Source organism: Macaca nemestrina, chromosome 7 (assembly GCF_043159975.1).
Source record: "Macaca nemestrina isolate mMacNem1 chromosome 7, mMacNem.hap1, whole genome shotgun sequence".
NCBI lineage: Eukaryota > Metazoa > Chordata > Mammalia > Primates > Cercopithecidae > Macaca > Macaca nemestrina.
This window is the reverse complement of record NC_092131.1, coordinates 72,493,033-72,512,547: the sequence shown is the minus strand read 5'-3', so window position 1 is coordinate 72,512,547 and position 19,515 is coordinate 72,493,033. Positions and strand designations below refer to the sequence as shown.

Here is a 19,515-nt window from a genome sequence, read left to right as displayed (position 1 = left end):
TAACCCAAGTAACTTATGAACACATTTTTCGAACAATAATCTCTCTTGGTAAAGACAATAAGAACTCTTAACTATAAAGAGGCATAAGTTAATAATTTTTAAAAATAGAACAGCACAAAGAACTAAACATATCCAGATAAATAATCAATATGGAAACCAGATTTTTCATTGCTGGAGCAGGGAGTTACAAATAAGGAAAACGGGGAAGGATGGACTGAATCTCGTGGTGTTGGATTAGAAGTGGAGGTGTCAGACCAGGGCCTGTCGGCGGGGGAAGGGGAGGGAGAACATCAGGACAAATAGCTAACGCATGTGGTGACGGGCTGACAGGAGAAGCAAAACACCATGGTACATGTCTACTGATGTAACAAACCTGCACATTCTGCACATGTATCCTGGAACTTAAAGTAAAGTAAAATAAAATAAAATAAAATAAGAATTGGAGGTGTTGGTGTGAACTCAAGGTTTTTAATACTTTTAATTAGATACCGTCTTATTCTACCTGTGCTGGCATTACAAATACTATACACTGGGTGGCTTAAACAAGAGAAATTTATTCCTCACAGTTCTGAAAGCCAGAAAGATGAAGATAAAGGTGGCAGTCAATTCAGTATCTGTGAGGGTCCTCTTCTGGCTTGTAGATGACCACCTTCCAGTGTATCTTCACACGGTGGATATAGTTCTCTTCTTATAAGGGCACTAATCCCATTGATGAGGGCTTCATCCTCATGACCTAATTACCTCTCAAAGGCCCCACCTCCAAATTCCATGACACTGGGCATTAGGATTTCCATATATGAACTTCAGGAGAGACACAAACATTCAGTCTATAGCAGACATAGAGATGGGTGTGTGTGTGTGTGTGTACGTATGTTATGTATTTCCTAGCTGTATCTGCCAAAGGGGCCTTAAGAAACGATACCCCAATAGCAATGTGCATGCCTAGTTCTTAGATATTGATTTCTAAATACCATTTGCCACTTAATGGAAGCAGAGTTTCTTGGGGAAATGGGTAATTTCAGGGCTGGGACGGGGAAAGCACAAAGTGAGTCTGGAAAATTGTGTGCTGACAGAAATTAAAAGCATGCCCCCAAAATAATGGGAATTTATGAAAAAGAAGCCACTTTGAAGGGGCTCCCACTGGTTAAGCATGAGACATTTTGAGCACCAAAATAAATAATAGTTAAGGATTACAAATCATTGCATAAAATCAGAATCATGAGCCCACACTGAAATAAGATGAATAAGAAAGAAAGGAGAGCTCTTCCTTATAAGTAGAAAGCTAACTAATGAATGTAGAAAGAATGATGAATTAGGAAATCATCATTTGGCAGCTACTGAAACAATAATTGTTTCTGGTAAGAGTCATTAATGATTAGCAAAACCAGTTAGTGGAAATGTAAGGAGCCAAATATTTATATAGTATAGTCTCAAAGTACTGTCTAACAAATACTAATTCATTGAAAAGGGTTAAATAGTAGCTTTACAGCGGAAACACCTGGCAGACACAACCTTAATCATTTGACTAAAGTTAGCACCAATCAGTAATGAAACAAACTGACATCTGTGACACCTGATAAAATGTATTAAGAGGTACACAAAATCTTCTGATGTATTCCTGCCAAATATGCCTAATTTAAATCCAATAATGACAAACCTAATCATGCTGAAACACAAAGCCAAAATGCAGGACATTTTATACAGTAATTAGACTATATTCTTTAAAATGTCAAGGTCAAGAAATAGAGAAAGATTAAGAACCTGTTCCATATTATAGAAGGCTAAAGAGACATTATGACTGCATGTAAGGCATAATTTGGGAATTTCTTTTGCCCTAGAGGACGTTAGTGAGACAACTAGTGAAATATCTATATAATACAAATGTATCACTAATACTAATGCTAATTTCCTCATGTTGATAACCATTTTGTGGTTATATAAGAGAATTGCTTGATTTTAGGAAAAATGCAATAAAGTAGTCAGCAGTAATACATTTCTCTCTGTATTTCATACTACATACAAAGGGATACAGCAAATGTGGTGAACCAATATAAAGAATTCTTTGTACTATCCTTTCAACGTTTCTATAAACTTGAAATTATGTTAAAAGGAAACAATTCCACCATAAAACTCAAATGGAAGCTCTCAATTGATGTTTCTAACTAAAAACAATATGAACGTTGGCATCTATCTGTCAAGCACAGATTCCAGTCTTGGTTCTGATTATCTAGTAACAATTGAGTGACCTTGGGCAACTTAACCTTTCTAAGGCTCAATTCTCTATGAAGAGTAGGGATTAAAAAATATTTATCAAGATTATAAAGTTGTTTTGACGTTGAAATAATGCATATAAAGTACACACTGCTGGCACGTGATTTTTTTTTAAAAATCACTATATAAATGTTCTTTTTGCTTTATTTTTATTGAATTTATCTTTTAAAACTTGTTAGCCCAAGCCCATATTCACCAATAACAATGAGCCATTTGAGAAGTCTAAAAACTCCTGGCCCATATACAGTTTATTCAAATTCTTAAACATTTGAGGTTAAGGAGGAGCAATCTGAATACCATGCTGATAAATGCCTCCCTATACTGGTGGCTTACATGAGATTAAGAGTTCCTAGAGAAATAATAACACAATTAAAATGCTTCAATATATCTATTTGTCCATACGTAGTGTGCAAGCTTCTAATAAAAGATAATAAAAACCCAGTTCAAAAAAATTAGAAGATACTGGAATGCAACACAGTGGAGAAGAACCAGTGGATTTAGGTAATATTCTGATGTTTATCACACAGAGAGGAATGTAATTCTAAAGACGTTTAAGGGCAGGTGTGGTGGCTCATGCCTCTAATCCTAGCACTTTGGGAGGTCCAGGCAGGTGGATCACCTGAGGTCAGGAATTCGAGACCAGCCTGGCCAATATGGTGAAACCCCGTCTCCAACAAAAATACAAAAATTAGCCGGGCATGGTGGTATATGCTTGTAGCCCCAGCTACTAGGGAAGCTGAGGCAGGAGAACTGCTTGAACCTGGGAGGTGGAGGTTGCAGTGAGCTGAGATCACGCCACTGCACTCCAGCCTGGGTGACAGAGCAAGACTCCGTCTCTAAATAAATAAATAAATAAGATGTTTAAGATAAAGCATATTTGAGGCTGGGTAGGGTGGCTCATGCCTGTAAACCCAACACTTTGGGAGGCCGAGGCGAGTGGATCACGAGGTCAGGAGTTCAAGACCAGCCTGGCCCATATGGTGAAACCCTGTCTCTACAAAAAACACAAAAAAGACCCAAAAAACAAAAAACAAAAAACTAGCAGGTGTGGTGGCATGTGTCTGTAGTCCCAGCTACTCTAGTCCCAGTTACTTGGGAGGCTGAGGCAGGAGAACTGCTTGAACCCAGGAGGCGGAGGTTGCAGTGAGCCGAGATTGTGCCACAGTACTCCAGCCTGGGCAACAAAGCGAGACTCTATCTCAAAAAAAAAAAAAAAAGAAGAGTGAATGATAGGCTGGGCACAGTGACTCACACTACTAAAAATACAATAATTAGCTCAGCATGGTGGCATACACCTGTGGTCCCATTTTGGGGACTGAGGTGGGAGGATCACTTGAGTGTGGGAGGCGAAGGTTGCAGTGAACCCAGATTGCACCTCTGTACTCCAGCCTGGGTGACAGAGTGAGATCCTGTCTCAAAAAAAAAAAAAAAAAAGAATGAATAAAATCTGAGATCAAAAAAGTATTTTCAGGATGATTTGATTTTGTCTTCTACATGATTACTCTCTCCTAGACCTGGTGTTCTTCCTAGGTTTCCTACTAGGCCTTTCAGTCACTTTTACTGAATCATCTTTCTCTGCCTTCTCCTTAACTGTTATTCTTCAATGTGCTATACTTTGCTGACTCATCTTACTCTACTATATGGCCTTAAGTGATTTCATGTATTCTCACAATGTTAATACTACTCATGTACTGACAATGCCAATAATTTTATTTTCAGCATCAAATTTTCTAATCAGGTATATAATTGCTTTGCTGGTGGTCTCCAACTGGATATTACTTTTTATATGCAACAAACTTAAAACTGAAACTCACTGTTCCAACAAAGCTGCTCCTTCCTGTATTCCTTACCTTGGTTGTGGACTCGACTTTCTGTGTACCTGTTCTCTATTCCTTTAGCCTTAGTTCAGAGCATCATCCTTTCTTATAAAGATGATTTTAATAATAATCACCATATTTGACTTTTAAGTCAACTTTCACATTTTCTCAAGTGATTTTTCACAAATCTGTTCATATTTTAAAATAAAAACCCTTCGAAAAAGTCACTTTCATAAAAATCCCATGTTCACAGTGTAACATCCAAGGCCCTTCATAATCTGGCCCCTTCCTATCTTAGAAGTTTCATTTTCCCAGCTCTTAACCATTCACTTCAAATTCTAAAATATGGAACTGCCTAGCTGTTTCTCCAAAACAAACCATACTATTTTATAGTCCCCAGATTTACACATGCTATTCATACCACTTGGAATAAGTTTCTGATTCTACTGTTTGTCTCTATTTATGTCTCTATTTAACTTTAAAAGAATTTTTCCTAAATAAGCCCTTCCACAATAGTTAATTACTTCTTTCTCTATTCTACCTGGTATCTTACACATTTTTCTACTTTTTATACTAAGTATTTATTACATTGTGTTGCCTCATTTGTGTCTCTAATTTTTAAATTCCATGAGAACAGGGAGTATCATGTTTATCTCTGTTTAGTGCCTAGCAGAATGCCACACTCATATTTTATGATAAGAAAAAGTTTAATAAATTTAGTGGGCAAGAAAGCAAAAACTTAGAAGTATAGCTTTTTCATATTAATAGCTAGATTTCTGGAAGACAAAGATGATATAGAAAAAGATGAACAATTAGTTATCCAGATATTATTCATAAACTGGATTTGGAATTCTAGACCATAGCCTGCGACACTAAAGTGAAGGACACTTTGCTAAAAATGGAGTCCAGATGAGGTAGCTCATGCCTGTAATCCCAGCACTTTGGGAGGCTGAGGCAGGTGGATCACTTGAGGCCAGGAGTTTGAGACCAGCCTGGCCAAGATGATGCGACCCTGCCCCCTACACACACACATCTCTACTGAAAATACAAATTGGCCAGGCATGGTGGTGTACACCTGTAATCCCAGTTACTTGAGTGGCTGAGACACGAGACCCGCTTGAACCTGGGAGGCAGAGGTTGCAGTGAGCTGAGACTGCGCCACAGTACTCCAGCTTGGGTGACAGAGCAAGATGACTCTGCCTCAAAAAAATTTTAAAAATTTTAAATCAAAAAAATAAAAATGGAGTATATATCTCTTTTAAAGGTGAAGAAGATGATGATGAAGTATTTATCAAGAGCTAAACAATCTGTTCAAACGGTGTTTAAACTGAGTATGAAGGGAAAGAATAAAAAGTTTTGTGGTAAACACATGAAATCAGTAAGAAATGATAATGGCTGACAGTAGGAAAGGAAAAAAGTATAAAAGCCTCATGTATGCCACACAAGAAAACAACTAGGAATAGGTCCAGAAACATAACTACAGCTTCAGATTTCTGTAAATTAATAAGAACATAAGCAGTAAATAAAACATACTTGAGATTTCAAAACAATATGGTTAAGGGGAGACCTGGAGAATAGAACTCAAGATTGAGATGTGACATGGGAAGAGATGAGAATAATTCTCAGAGGAAACTAATAGAATCTAGAGCAGCCTTGTCTGATAGAACTTTGTGCAATGATGAAAATGGTCTATATTTGCCCATGTGGCTATTGAGCACTTGGTATTTGCAAACAAGGAATTACATTTTTCATGTGAACTTTAAATTTAATGTAAACTGAAAGCAATAAGCAGTTAGCAGCTACCATAGTGAGCAGCACAGACCTACAGTCTCTACAACATTTATGTATAATGTCAGGCATATAATTAAAAAATAGACATAACAACAGGAAAATGAAACTCATAGTCAACAGGAAAAAAACTCAATAGAAACGGAGTTAGTGATGACACAGATACTGGATTTAGTAGTCAAGGACTCTATTTTAATTATTATAAATATGTTAAAGTATCTAAAAGAGAAGATGTATATAATTGAAGAAATGCAGAATTTCAGGTAAGATATGAAAACTTAAAAACAAAACAAAACAAAAAGAAACTCTAGAACTGGTAAATATAATATCTGAAAAAATTAAAGAACCCTTATAATAAATTTACTGAGGTAAATGACACCTAATGGAATGTTTTGGCAGACAGAGGAGAAGTCTTCTTTTAAGTGACATATCTCTATATATTATATCTTTACTTTCTATCTATACAAAAACAAGTGGCTGCCTTTAGAGGTGATGAATTCCTCAGAATTAATAATCTTCAGGCATAGGTAAGAACACAATTTGGCAGAATGTAGTGAAATAGAGGTAGACAGAATGTCCTCTAAGGTTCCTTACAATCTTGAGACTCAAAGATTTTATCAAATGGCAATGAAATGTGAACCAAAATATAATTTAGTTATACTTACATAACAGAAAGACATTTCACACTATAGTTGATTCTGAACAAAGATAAATTTTTACCATGTAAATATACATACCATTAAAGTTTTAAAATACAAATACTTTACTAAATAACCACATATTAATCATCAAACAAAATTTAAATTACCCTCTTGTCCATTTCATAAGATGAAGCTTCTGTACTTGGTAAAAGATGGGTGATAGTAGCTATTAGGATCTGTAAGCAAAAAAAAATTTTTTTTAAAGGAGCTCTATATATGTCAAATTAATGGTACATTCTGAAACTTAATTGTTAAATGCTGAAGTGATACAAAACCTACTGCTGCAAATTTATTCTAAACACATTAACACTGTTATTTCAAAGTAATGCTTAATAGGCAAGCTTTTCAAGTACACTTAACTATCAATTATTTATAATCCTCATGTATGGAACCAAAATTATATATATTGTGTCAACCATAAATGGGTTTCTTCCCAATTCAACGGGGTAAATCAATATGTATAAACACACAGAAAATATATGTTCATTATAGAAAAATTAAAAGATACAGATAAGAAAAAGACTAATAAAAACCATCATAGGCTGGGCACAGTGGCTGGCCCATACCCACTTTGGGAGCCTGGGTGACAGAGACCCTGTCTCAAAACAACAAAAAACCACTGTAATCCTGTCACCTGAAGAAATCTACTCTATTGCCTTTCCAGGACTTTTATTTAAATACACACACACACACACACACACACACACACACACACACACACGGCTTTTTAAAAAAATGTGACTTTTTATTTATTTTTTTGAGACGGAGTCTCACTCAGCCACCCAGGCTGGAGTGTAGTGGAGTGATCTCAGCTCTCAGTTCAAGTGATTCTCTTGCCTCAGCCTCCTGAGTAGCTGGGATTACAGGTGTGGGCCACCACGCCCAGCTAATTTTTGTATTTTTAGTAGAGACAGGGTTTTGTCACGTTGGCCAGGCTGGTCTCGAACTCACAACCTCTGGTGATCCGCCCACCTCGGCCTCCCAAAGTGCTGGGATTATAGGCATGAGCTACCGTGCCCAGCCAAATGTGGCTTTTTAAATTAACATATATCATACACCAAATATTATTTGAATAAATATAAAGTACAGAATACAAAGTAAATAAAAAAGACATTACTTAAAAAAAGGCAAAATCTTCATATACAGTGTTATCATTTACCCCGGAAATCATTTAGTCTCATTTAATTTTTTATGTGCATGTTAAAAATGTATAGGTATATATTTATTGTATTTTTATTTTCGTTGTACTGTATGCTATTACATTTTTAGAAATTATTGCCTCAATGCAGTAAGTAGAAAATTCCTCTAAATACACTTTATACAGACAAAGATTTTACTCACTAGTGCGATACTTACTACATTCAGTGCTGTAACAGAGGCTGGTAAGATGACTGAGTGGGAAAAGCATGAACTTTGGAATCTTACAGACTTGGGTCTGAGTCCTGTTCTCTTAGCTTATGACTCTTATATAGTTATTAAATCTTCAGTTCTCTCATCTTAAATAAGGGGGGAGATTAGCGACAGGGAAGGGAATAACCTATCTCAAGAAACTTCTAAGAATTAAATGAGATATCATATGAAAAGGTGACTGGTACATGGTAGGTGTTTAATAAATATGAGTTCTCATCTTTCCTAAAAATGTTATAAAGACAGGAAGGTAAGAATGATAAATTCTGGTTAGGGAGAGCAGATGGGGATTTTTATTTTTTGAGGAGATGGTATTTAAGCCAATCACTGAAAGATGAGGGCACTAGAGAAGAGAAGCAAAGCATTTCAGATAGGAGGAAGAAAGCCAGGGGTATGTTTAAGTGATGATAAGCAGATTCAGTTGCCTGAACAACATGGCGTTTCAAAGGAATCTGTATATGATTCTTAAAAAACCAGTTGAGTTCTCCTGTGGAGGCCCTGAATTCACAGCTAAAGAATTTGGGCTTTATTTTACAGTCAAAGGAAAATCAGTCCTTTTTTTTTTTTTTCGGGTATGTGATATGGTAAGAGCCATGTAAATGTGAATGATGACTTTAAGAGCAAGACCACACAAACCAGAAGGAGGCAACACCAATATCTCAAGAAAGAAATAATGAAGGACTGAAGTATGTCAGGTGTTGCAGGAAGCACAGGAGATAACGAATTAGAATGAACAAAAATTCACAAATGACTGGCTAAAGAAAAAAGAAAAAAAATAATGTCCTGATTTTGGTAACTGGAATGATGGTATGTTTTCCCTACTTAAGAGGGAATGAAGCGGGAATGAAGCAACATGTATGTTTATGAAGACAATGACATAGGTTTACACATAATTTTCACTACAACTAATAAATTGTTTTTTGTTTAACTGTTTGTTAAGACAGGGTCTTGCTATGTTACCTAGGCTGGCCTCAAGCGATCCTTCCAACTTAGTCTCCCAAAGTGCCTGGATTACAGGCATAAGCCACTGGGCTTGGCCTAATAAATTGTTTCTAGTGCTTTTACTTTGTCCAAAACCAGGAATACAGTCTTCTAACATAAAAGACAAGGGAACTATCAAGAACTTTGATACCACAAAAAAGCACGATGGGTAGCCATTATTTAGCTATGTAAAAGAAATTTTAAACTATTAAATAATTTTACAATTCAAAGTATCCAAATCTAAAAAAAATTTAACAAGGTCATAATAAATAAATGAGAAATTACTTACTTGAATAATTTTCAAGGGAGAATCAGGCTGGTAAATCTGAAGTCTAGGTACATAATGAACCAGCATGTGAAGCATGTTACAAGCCACGTGGGCTACTGTTTTATTAGTAAACTGCAATAATAAAAAAAAAATTGTTTTAAAAATTTTCTTGATGAACTTTTCATCAAAGCATTATCTGCTGAAATTTTTTACATTTCATATATTTGTAGGATTATAAATCCTACATTTATAAGTGATTAAGATAAATCTCCAGCTGCAAAATAAAAAAAATCACAACACATTCTAAAGACACGTACAACTTTAATTTTCCTTTGTAATGTTTGACTGTCCTCATTAAAGTTTTGTTGCATTTTCTCTTATGTGGATTTATGCAATGGCCTCTAAATCACTATTCTTTTTATCAATCTTTGCCCCGTTCCAATCAACTATTCACCACACTTTCAAATTAATCTTCTATAGCACTGTTATGATACTGACATTATGCTTAAAACTCAGATGACTCCCCAATGGCATAAAGACAAACTTCTTATGCTTCTCTATGTCCACATTTCACCCACACTTCAAACCCCAATGTGTCTCCTCTTTTCCAGTCTTCTTTGATAACTAAGTCAAAATGATTTCTGTTTCTTCCGAACTCAATCAGCAGTTTATATTACACACTCAGTTTATATTATATACCCATTTAGTACTCTCAGGTTTTTATGATTATTCTCATTTTAATCTTTTTCAGCTACTATTAACATCTTGAAGCTAGTATTTATAAATTTTTCCTATTGTTATCCCTCACTCTGTCTAGCAACGTGCCTCATAGTAAATGTTTAGAAATATCTGTCATGTAACTATTATTTAAAAATATTTATTAACTACTTTGTATGTTTACAGTCTTACACAGGTGCTGTGGGTTTTTTACAAGTCTTAAAACAACAATAATATCATGCATCCTTTCATAAACAAAAAGTACTCATTTATTCATTCAGACTCTCCAAATAATTACATTATTACTACTGAAAAAATCTTGTTCTGTCTACAAAGAAGGCGCTTAACTTGAAAAGATAAAGCAAAAAAACTGAACAGCTCAAGAATTCAGGGAGTGGTAATAAAGATCAAAGAGCAGTAAGTTACAGAAATACTAGTTAAAAAAGAAAAACAGAAAAATCCTATATATGTTTTAAATGGTGGGTTTCCTTTTTTAGACATCTACCACATATAGTTTAGGGGCAAAGCTAAATACATAAAAAGTTGAGATAAAAATGAGTCACCATAAAGATACCCTAAATTCAAGAAATAGAACAATTTTTAAGGAATGAGTCAGGATCAAGAAAATAATAGAATAATAAAGTAATGAAAACATTTACTAAATGTTACACAAGATATAATTAATATTTGGAGGAAAAAAACATGCATTCTCTACTATCTTAATATATTTCACTAAACAGTTTTCTTTACCTTTAAGGAAACACAAATCACATTCAGAGCTTCCTTAATTTGAGGATGATGAGACTCATGGACTAGTTCTTCACAAATCCAAATACCTAAACTACAAAGTGCTACACATCTGCAAAAAAGGCAAACAACAACGGTTACATAAAATGAAACCACCACCACAAACATGACCCACAATGAACTGACACAGAATGAACATGCACGATTTAAAACGAATTAATGAACTTGTTACTCTAAACATTAACTGGTAACCAAAGAAGAGAAAGTATGAAGAAAGCAGAATCCTAAAACTTCTGAGCCTAATTTTCTATTATAATTTACTAAGAAGACTATAGGCTGGGATACCACACACGTTTTTTAAAAATCCATGTTAACAGACTGACATTGCTACGAGCCTTCCCAAACAAAATGTAACCTGCTTTCAAAATGGAAAGTGTAATTTTATTGACTGCCAACAGCAAAATGAACTTAAGTAAAAACATGAAGTTGATGGAGTATGTTAAATATTTTTGTATATTTTAAATTTAACACTTCTAGCTACAAATTATTTTTAAAACAAATTGAGAACATAAAATTTATGTAACTTATTTTAAAATCCAACAGAAACAGAACTTGTAGAATTTTTATCCTGTTCCCTAATGTATTGCAAAGCTTCATTTCTATAGCAATATAATTTCAGCTGGGTGTCAGCTTGAAGAGAGTTATTTAATTATTAGAATCAGTAAGGACTCTATTAGTGTGTTCAACTTTAAGCTTCTGATAAAATGCATAATGGTTCTAAGTATCAAAACAGTCACCTTCTTCTAGTATCCTGTTATATATGCCATGTCCAGATACTGATATTCTTAATTTCAGTGGAATGCTAAACTTCAGAAAAATTCAATGCAGATTTTTCTTCCTTAACACAGCAGATTTAGTATATGTTTTTTTAGAAACTTATATAAGTCTCTTCTTTTAGTCTAGAGTGTTAAGGCTACCAAACTGTTTACTATGAAAATTACCTGAGAGTCTTCTAGATGAAGTCTACTACTTTATTTTTTCCCTACTGTTGTTCATCCATAAATCCTAGGTAATATTTGTAGCACTAACTAACCAAGCTTCGGGTTTAGCTATGGAAACATCTATAATCCTAAAGCAACAATAAAATCTGAAGTGAAGCAAAGCTCTCCATGGATGCAGCTAACTAAAGGCAGAGACTGAGAATACAAATGTTTAACAATCTTTATTGTAACACGAGGAGGTAAGAAAGGATATATATATTTTTTTCTTGCATGTAGAGTTTCCTACACCCCCCTCCACAAGATGTCAGAATAATCTAGATTATTCCCAGCATATAGTTTAATTCTCTGCTCCTGCTCAGACTGGGGGTATTAAGTTTCTTTTTTCTTTTTTTGAGACAGAGTCTCACTCTGTCTTGCCCAGGCTGCAGTGCAGTGGCACGATCTCCGCTCACTGCAACCTCCACCTCCCCAGTTCAAGCAATTCTCCTGCCTCAGCCTCCTGAGTAGCTGGAACTACAGGGGTACACTACCACACCCGGCTAATTTTTTGTATTTTTAGTAGAGACGAGGTTTCACCATGTTGGCCAGGCTGGTTTCGAACTCCTGACCTCAGGTGATCCGCTATTTTCGGCCTCCAAAAGTGCTGGGCTTCCAGGCATGAGCCACCATGCCTGGCCTGGGAATATAAGTTTCTAAAAAAACATATACTAAAAAGGTATAGAAAAACAAGTTGAGACAATGCTTAAATTCAGCTTCTGGGGTTTTTCCATATTCTCCATAACACAAGCTGTTGTGTTAATGATTCCCAGGTCTACTGCTAGGCGGCTATGTTTTAGGTTTCCACATTCTTCCACTTGAGGAGCAACATAGTTTTGTTTTGTTTTGTTTTCAAAAAGCAAAAGCTCTACAATTTTAAGCACTAAGGTCAAACTTGGTATTGCCACTTCTTAATTGTGCATCTAATGAGCCTCTGAAGACAAACTGCCAGGGTTCTGTCATATCTAGATGATAGGGCAGATTATTGAAATTCCCTGGGTTCTAGTTTTCTGTTAAAAGGTGGATGAAAATTATACCTGTCTCATAGAGGTATCACAAAATTCAAAGAGATAATAAATATAAGGCACTTAGAACAGTGCCTAGCACGCACATACAAAGGGCTTTAAAAATGTTAGCTAGCTTGCCTACACCCCCGTCCCACCAGTTATGCATTATCAGAGACTTACTGTTAACTTTCTAAGCATCAGTATCTGGCTAGCAAAACTGGAAGAAGAGGGTGATTCTATTAAACTCTCAAAATTGTGATGAGAGTTAAATGAAACAATATTATACGAAAATCCGTGTAAACTTAACTGGGATTAGCGTAAAAGAACAATTTTCTCAAAGATATTTGTTTTTAGTTAGCTTGGCTATTAAGAGAGAAAAATATGCAATTAAAATTTTAAAAACTGGAGCTATGTCTTAATTTAAACAAATGGTTCACTGTACATTATTTTTATTTGCTGGAAAAAGATTTAAATTAGAATAAGAATCCAAATCATCAAAGCCATGATCTGTACCTTTTGAACTTTGGGTCAAAAAATGTGTAGATAACTGGAAAACAGGAGCTTTACAGAGATGTAGATCTGAGGAGTAGTAGCACAGACTAATGTTGCGGCAAATGATGTACTATTAGAATTAGCATCAAGAAATATAAAACATGACTTAATGTCATTTTGGGGAAGAGAAGAAACATGGTATGCTACTAGTAACCTGCTAATTTAAATCTCAATCTTTTTTTGAAAAGGTTTTGTAAAACAGAGAAAATGTCAGCTTTTATTTCTTAAGACATTTAGAAAAAAATCGAAAACTATGACTTATATTCTATTTTTAAAAATCTTGATCAAATATTTATAAATATTAAAATATACTATTTCCTTAGGTATATTACTTTCTATAATAAAATATTTTATTTTAGTTCAATTTAACAAAAATTCATTGGGTACCTGCTACTGCATTTCAAGGTACTGCATAAAAGACACTGACAAATATAACTGAATAATAAACAAAATGTACTTAAATAAAATAAAATTAAAACAAATCATTTCAGAGATAAAGAGTGAAGTTACTGAAAAAGGTGACTAGGATTCTGTTTATGAAGAATGGTTAGTATTTAAATCATGAAAATAAGTAAGAACACTTAATCATTCAAGTAACTTAAAATTGTAATTCAGAATGGCTTTTATGTATCTAAAACAATCTGGGCTGCTATAAAAATTCAGTCAACTTCTAAAATTCCAAACACAGAATAGTTACATTCAGTCTAAGACCTACCGTGCAGGACCAGAGGGCTCATCTCTTGCCGAACTTAATACAGTTTTGATTATAAGTTCCTAAAATAAGGGGGAAATAGTTAACAGCAATGACTGAGCTTTCACTCATTAATTCTACAAATATTTACTAAGTGGTTATTAAAGCAGTGTTTGTTCTCATGTACATATTACCATTAAAGAGACCAATATTATTTATAAAAGTAGCTAAAGTTTCTGAAATTTATAGCCAAAAGCATATATTCAAAAAATAACATTTCTTCCTGATTAGAAGAGTGATAAAGGCAGATAATCAAAGTAGAATTAATAGCTCATAGGTATGAAGATTTTAAAAATTGTGAGAAATATCATTACAAGTCAGAACCAGATGGCTTCACCAGTGAATTCTACAAAGTATTTCAAATAAAGAATCTGAGAAGAATCCTTCTCAAACATTTCCAAAATACTGAAGATGAGCGAATACTTCAAAACTCATTTTAAGAGGCCAGCATTACCCTGACATCAAAGTCAAACAAAAGCATTACCAGAAAAAAAAAATTAATTACAGGCCAATATCCCTGATGAATATAGATGCAAAAATCCTCAATAAAATACTAGCAAACCAAATTCATCAGAACATTAAAAGGGTCATATGTCATAATTAAGCAGGATTTATCACTATGATGCAAGGATGGTTCAACATATACAAAGCAATAAAACTAATACATCATATTAACAGAACAAAGGACAAAAATCTTATTATGTCAATAGGTGAAGAAAAAGCACTTAAGTAGAATACATAGCTCAAAGGTATGAATATCCTTTCATGATAAAATATAAAATTTTTTTGCATGAAAAATATGACATCCTTTCGTGATAAAAACTCAACGAATGAGGTTGTAACTCAACAAATGAGGGTGTACCTCAACATAACAAGCCCACAGATAACATCATAATCAACAGCGAAAAGCTGAAAGGTTTTACTTTAAGATTAGGAACAAGATTAAGATGCCCACTCTCGCCACTTCTATTCAATATAGTATTGGAAGTCCTCGCCAGAGCAATTAGGCAGAAAAAAGAAAAGGCATCCATACTGGAAAGAAAGAATTAAAGCTGTCTCTGTCTACAGATGACATAATCTAATATATAAAAAACCCTACAGACTCCATCAAAAAACTGTTAGAACTAATAAACTCAGTAGAGTAGCAGGAAACAAAACATACAAAAATCAGTTGTGTTTCTATACACTAACAGTCAACTATCTGAAAAAGAAATTAAGAAAATAATCCAATTTAACAATAGCATCGAAAACAACAAAATACTTAGGAATACGCATAACAAAAGAGGTAAAAGATCTGTACGCGGAAAACTATAAAACACTGATGAAAGAAACAGAAAAAGACAGAAATAAATAGAAACATATCCATGTCCATAGATTACAGAATGATTAAAATGTCCATACAATCCAAAGCAATTCTACTTCTGGGTATATATATCCAAAGGAAATGAAATTAGCATGTCAAAGAGATAAGTGCACTGCTATGTTCATTGCAGAATTATTTACAATAGCCAAGATATGGAAAAAACCTAAGTGTCCCTTGAAGGACTAATGGATAAAGAAAATGTGACACACCCACACAAATACATGAATACACATACAATAGAATACCACTCAGCCTTTAAAAAGAAGGAAATCTTGTCATTTGTGACAATATGAATCAACCTGGAGGATATGATGCTATGTGAAATATGAGAGGCAGACAAAGACAAATACTGCATGTTCTCACCTACATGTGGAATATAAAAAGTTGAAGTCTTGGAAGCAGAGAGTAGAATGGTAGTTAGCAGGGGCTAGGGAGTGGGTGAAACAGGAAAATGTTGGTTAAAGGTTACAAAGTTTCAAATACGCAGGCTGACTAAACTCTGGAGACTTAATGTACAGCATGGTGACTACAATTAACAGTGACTACAGGTACCGGTATGGTACACTTGAAACCTGCTAAGACAGTAGATCTTGGTTTCTCTTACTCCTTCTCATCAAAAAAAGGTAACTATGTGAGGTGATGGATATGTTATTTGGCTTGATCTTTATCACACTGTATATGTGTATCAAGACACCATATTGCACACCTTAAATATACGAAATTTTTGTCAATTTTACCTCAATAAAGTTAAGGGAGAAATATTCATCCTTAATAATTTGTAAAATATGACAATGAATTTTGAGACAAGTTAAAATATTAGTTAAAATTATGTAAATGAATAAAATATTTAAAGGGGAGAAAACAAAGAAGAAATACAAGGGTAAAATATTGAACTGGATATATGTTTAGCAAATAGAGAAAAGAAAATTAGTCGATTAAGGAGTCAGAATACTTAGGTGAGAAGTAAGTCAAGATCTGTGCAATAAAAGATAAAGAGACATTCAGAAAAGGACACGAACACCAACAGGGTCAAATATTATAGTGGCTCAGGAGAACAAAAATGCCATTAGATTTAAGTTTTAAACACAAAAAAGGATATGCTCCTAATGAGCATTCAAGCCTTTGTGTCTGGAGGATACTGCAATCAATAGAAAAAGAGGGAATCCTCCCTAACTCATTTTATGAGGCCAGCATCATCCTGATACCAAAGCCTGGCAGAGACACAACAAAAAAAAAGAGAATTTTAGACCAATATCCCTGATGAACATCGATGCAAAAATCCTCAAGAAAATACTGGCAAACCGAATCCAGCAGCATATCAAAAAGCTTATCCACCATGATCAAGTGGGCTTCATCCCTGGGATGCAAGGCTGGTTCAACATATGCAAATCAATAAACGTAATCCAGCATATAAACAGAACCAAAGACAAAAACCACATGATTATCTCAATACATGCAGAAAAGGCCTTTGACAAAATTCAACAGCCCTTCATGCTAGAAACTCTCAATAAATTAGGTATTGATGGGACATATCTCAAAATAATAAGAGCTATTTATGACAAACCCACAGCCAATATCATACTGAATGAGCAAAAACTGGAAGCATTCCCTTTGAAAACTGGCACAAGACAGGGATGCCCTCTCTCACCACTCCTATTCAACATAGTGTTGGAAGTTCTGGCCAGGGCAATCAGGCAGGAGAAAGAAATAAAGGGTATTTAATTAAGAAAAGAGGAAGTCAAATTGTCCCTGTTTGCAGATGACATGATTGTATATTTAGAAAACCCCATCATCTCAGCCCCAAATCTCCTTAAGCTGATAAGCAACTTCAGCAAAGTCTCAGAATACAAAAATCAATGTGCAAAAATCTTTAACAATTGTGTAGATTTCAAAAAGAAAAGAAAGAATACAAATTTTATTGCATATACTTTATGATTATAAAATAATTTGAGTGCTAAAAATTAGCATCTCATTTCTTACCTTAACATCTGTAAACTGAGACACAGCAACATCAGGAATGTTGGGATGAAGAGAAGGCAGTTCACAACATAAGTTGGGAAAGCAAACCAAAGATCCCAGAAGAACTTGTGCTTCTACTCTTGGTGCCTATGTATCACATTTTTAAAAAGTTTAAAAATATACTGGTGTTATGAAATTATCAGAAAAGATGCTTTATTATCCAACTACATTAGACAGGGAAGTGATATATAAAACAAAATTTAAAAAGGAAAGGGAAAACACAAAAAGATTTAAGTTTCCATTTATACTTTCCACATGAACTACTGTTATTGTTAATAAATGCAATAAACAAGTAGCACAGCTTTCCTCAAATCGGCCACAGTTAATAAGACTGTAAAAACAAATATACCTTATCTACAAGCATCAATTCACCCTAATAAGTAAAAATATAAATAATTTTAAAGGTAACTCACACATTGTGACATATTGTTCTAATAAGCTGATGACTTAATTTCACTAGATTATATTTATTACCAAGCATGAATAAAGAAGAAAAAACATTAACTATATGAAAGAGGAACCAATCTAGATGGTTTTTATGATATTATGCACATAAGAAAAGCACTGCCTATACCCCTTACTAGAAGCAACATTAGAATTTGTCTGGACTTGGACTGCCGATGAAGGTAAATTTTCATCTTTTTTCCTTAGCTGTATTTAGCCATTTCTGAAGTACCAACACTGAACAATTCTTTTTTCTCTTCTGCTTCTTACATGCCCACCAAACATCAACATCCTCCTACTAATATATTGTTTTATTTACTAAAACATCTGCAAATTGATTTATATGTTTAATAATACCTAACAAAAATGCTAAGCACAAATCTATTAGAAATATAATACTTCTATTCACATAAATTGAGAACCAATCTCCAAGAGGATTTCCACATCTGAATAAATATTGTAATAGAGGCAATGGTGTAATACTCTATTATATGATTTTCAACAAAACAACTCGTTTCCAGATTAAAAAACAATCTGGATTTAAAGATACAAGGCAGCAGTATCAAAGGGCAGAGTGAACTCACATCTACCATTCCAATTTAATATAAAAGTTATCTTATACAAATGAAATTGATCTTAAAAATCAGTATTTAATGAAAGAGATTAGCTGAGAGTTTTTCTATATAGGTAGATGAGGTAACTGTGAATATTCAGGTATGTGGATATGAGGGCAGACATGGAATGTGATCATAATTAAGAAAGGCAAAACCAAATCAATTATTCCATTATCGAGCTTTCTATGTAATATAGTCTGTCTTAAGGGCTGGAGACAAGAAGTTAGCTAAGACACTGTACTTATCCTTAAGAAGTTTACAGTCCAGGGAGAGAGATTTGTAAACAAAAAATTAAAATACAGGCTCATGTAATATAAAATATGCAGGCAAATCCATAAAGACAGAACATAAATTTGAGTTACCAAGAGTTTGGGGCAGGGAGATGTATATGAGCATTTCTTTGGTGATGATGAAGATGTTCTAATAGTGACTGTGATGATGAGGGGGTGGGGGGCAGACAGCATTAACAAAAGGGAGATGATATGAATGAAATCTAAAATAAGAATACAAAGAGCAAGAATTGGACTAGGTGGGCCGGGCGCGGTGGCTCAAGCCTGTAATCCCAGCACTTTGGGAGGCCGAGACGGGCGGATCACGAGGTCAGGAGATTGAGACCATCCTGGCTAACACAATGAAACCCCGTCTCTACTAAAAAATACAAAAAAACTAGCCGGGCGAGGTGGCGGGCGCCTGTAGTCCCAGCTACTCGGGAGGCTGAGGCAGGAGAATGGCGGGAACCCGGGAGGCGGAGCTTGCAGTGAGCCGAGATCGCGCCACTGCACTCCAGCCTGGGCGACAGAGCGAGACTCCGCCTCAAAAAAAAAAAAAAAAAGAATTGGACTAGGTGTTTCCTCCTTTTTTTTTTTTTTTTTTAAGAAGGAGTTTCACTCTGTCATGCAGGCTGGAGTATAGTGGCACGATCTCGGCTCACTGCAACTTCCGCCTCCCAGGTTCAAACGATCCTCCCATCTCTCCCATCTCAGACTCCTGAGTAGCTGGGATTACAGGCGTGCACCACCACGCCCGGCTAA

At 34.8% G+C, this 19,515-nt stretch overlaps 1 protein-coding gene across 8 annotated transcripts in view; it reads right to left on the bottom strand.

Moving 5' to 3' along the window:
• The window catches only part of LOC105477982 (Ral GTPase activating protein catalytic subunit alpha 1), a 275,561-nt gene that overhangs the window by 113,821 nt on the left and 142,225 nt on the right, over window positions 1-19,515 (bottom strand). For all 8 annotated transcript variants that reach the window (XM_011734912.3, XM_011734908.3, XM_024791574.2 and 5 more), the window contains 5 exons: window positions 17,388-17,513; window positions 14,009-14,067; window positions 10,701-10,809; window positions 9,255-9,365; window positions 6,685-6,753 (listed from right to left, as the gene is read on the bottom strand). In XM_011734912.3, the coding sequence (XP_011733214.1) occupies window positions 6,685-6,753; window positions 9,255-9,365; window positions 10,701-10,809; window positions 14,009-14,067; window positions 17,388-17,513 (474 nt within the window). The remainder of the gene's footprint in view (window positions 1-6,684; window positions 6,754-9,254; window positions 9,366-10,700; window positions 10,810-14,008; window positions 14,068-17,387; window positions 17,514-19,515) is intronic.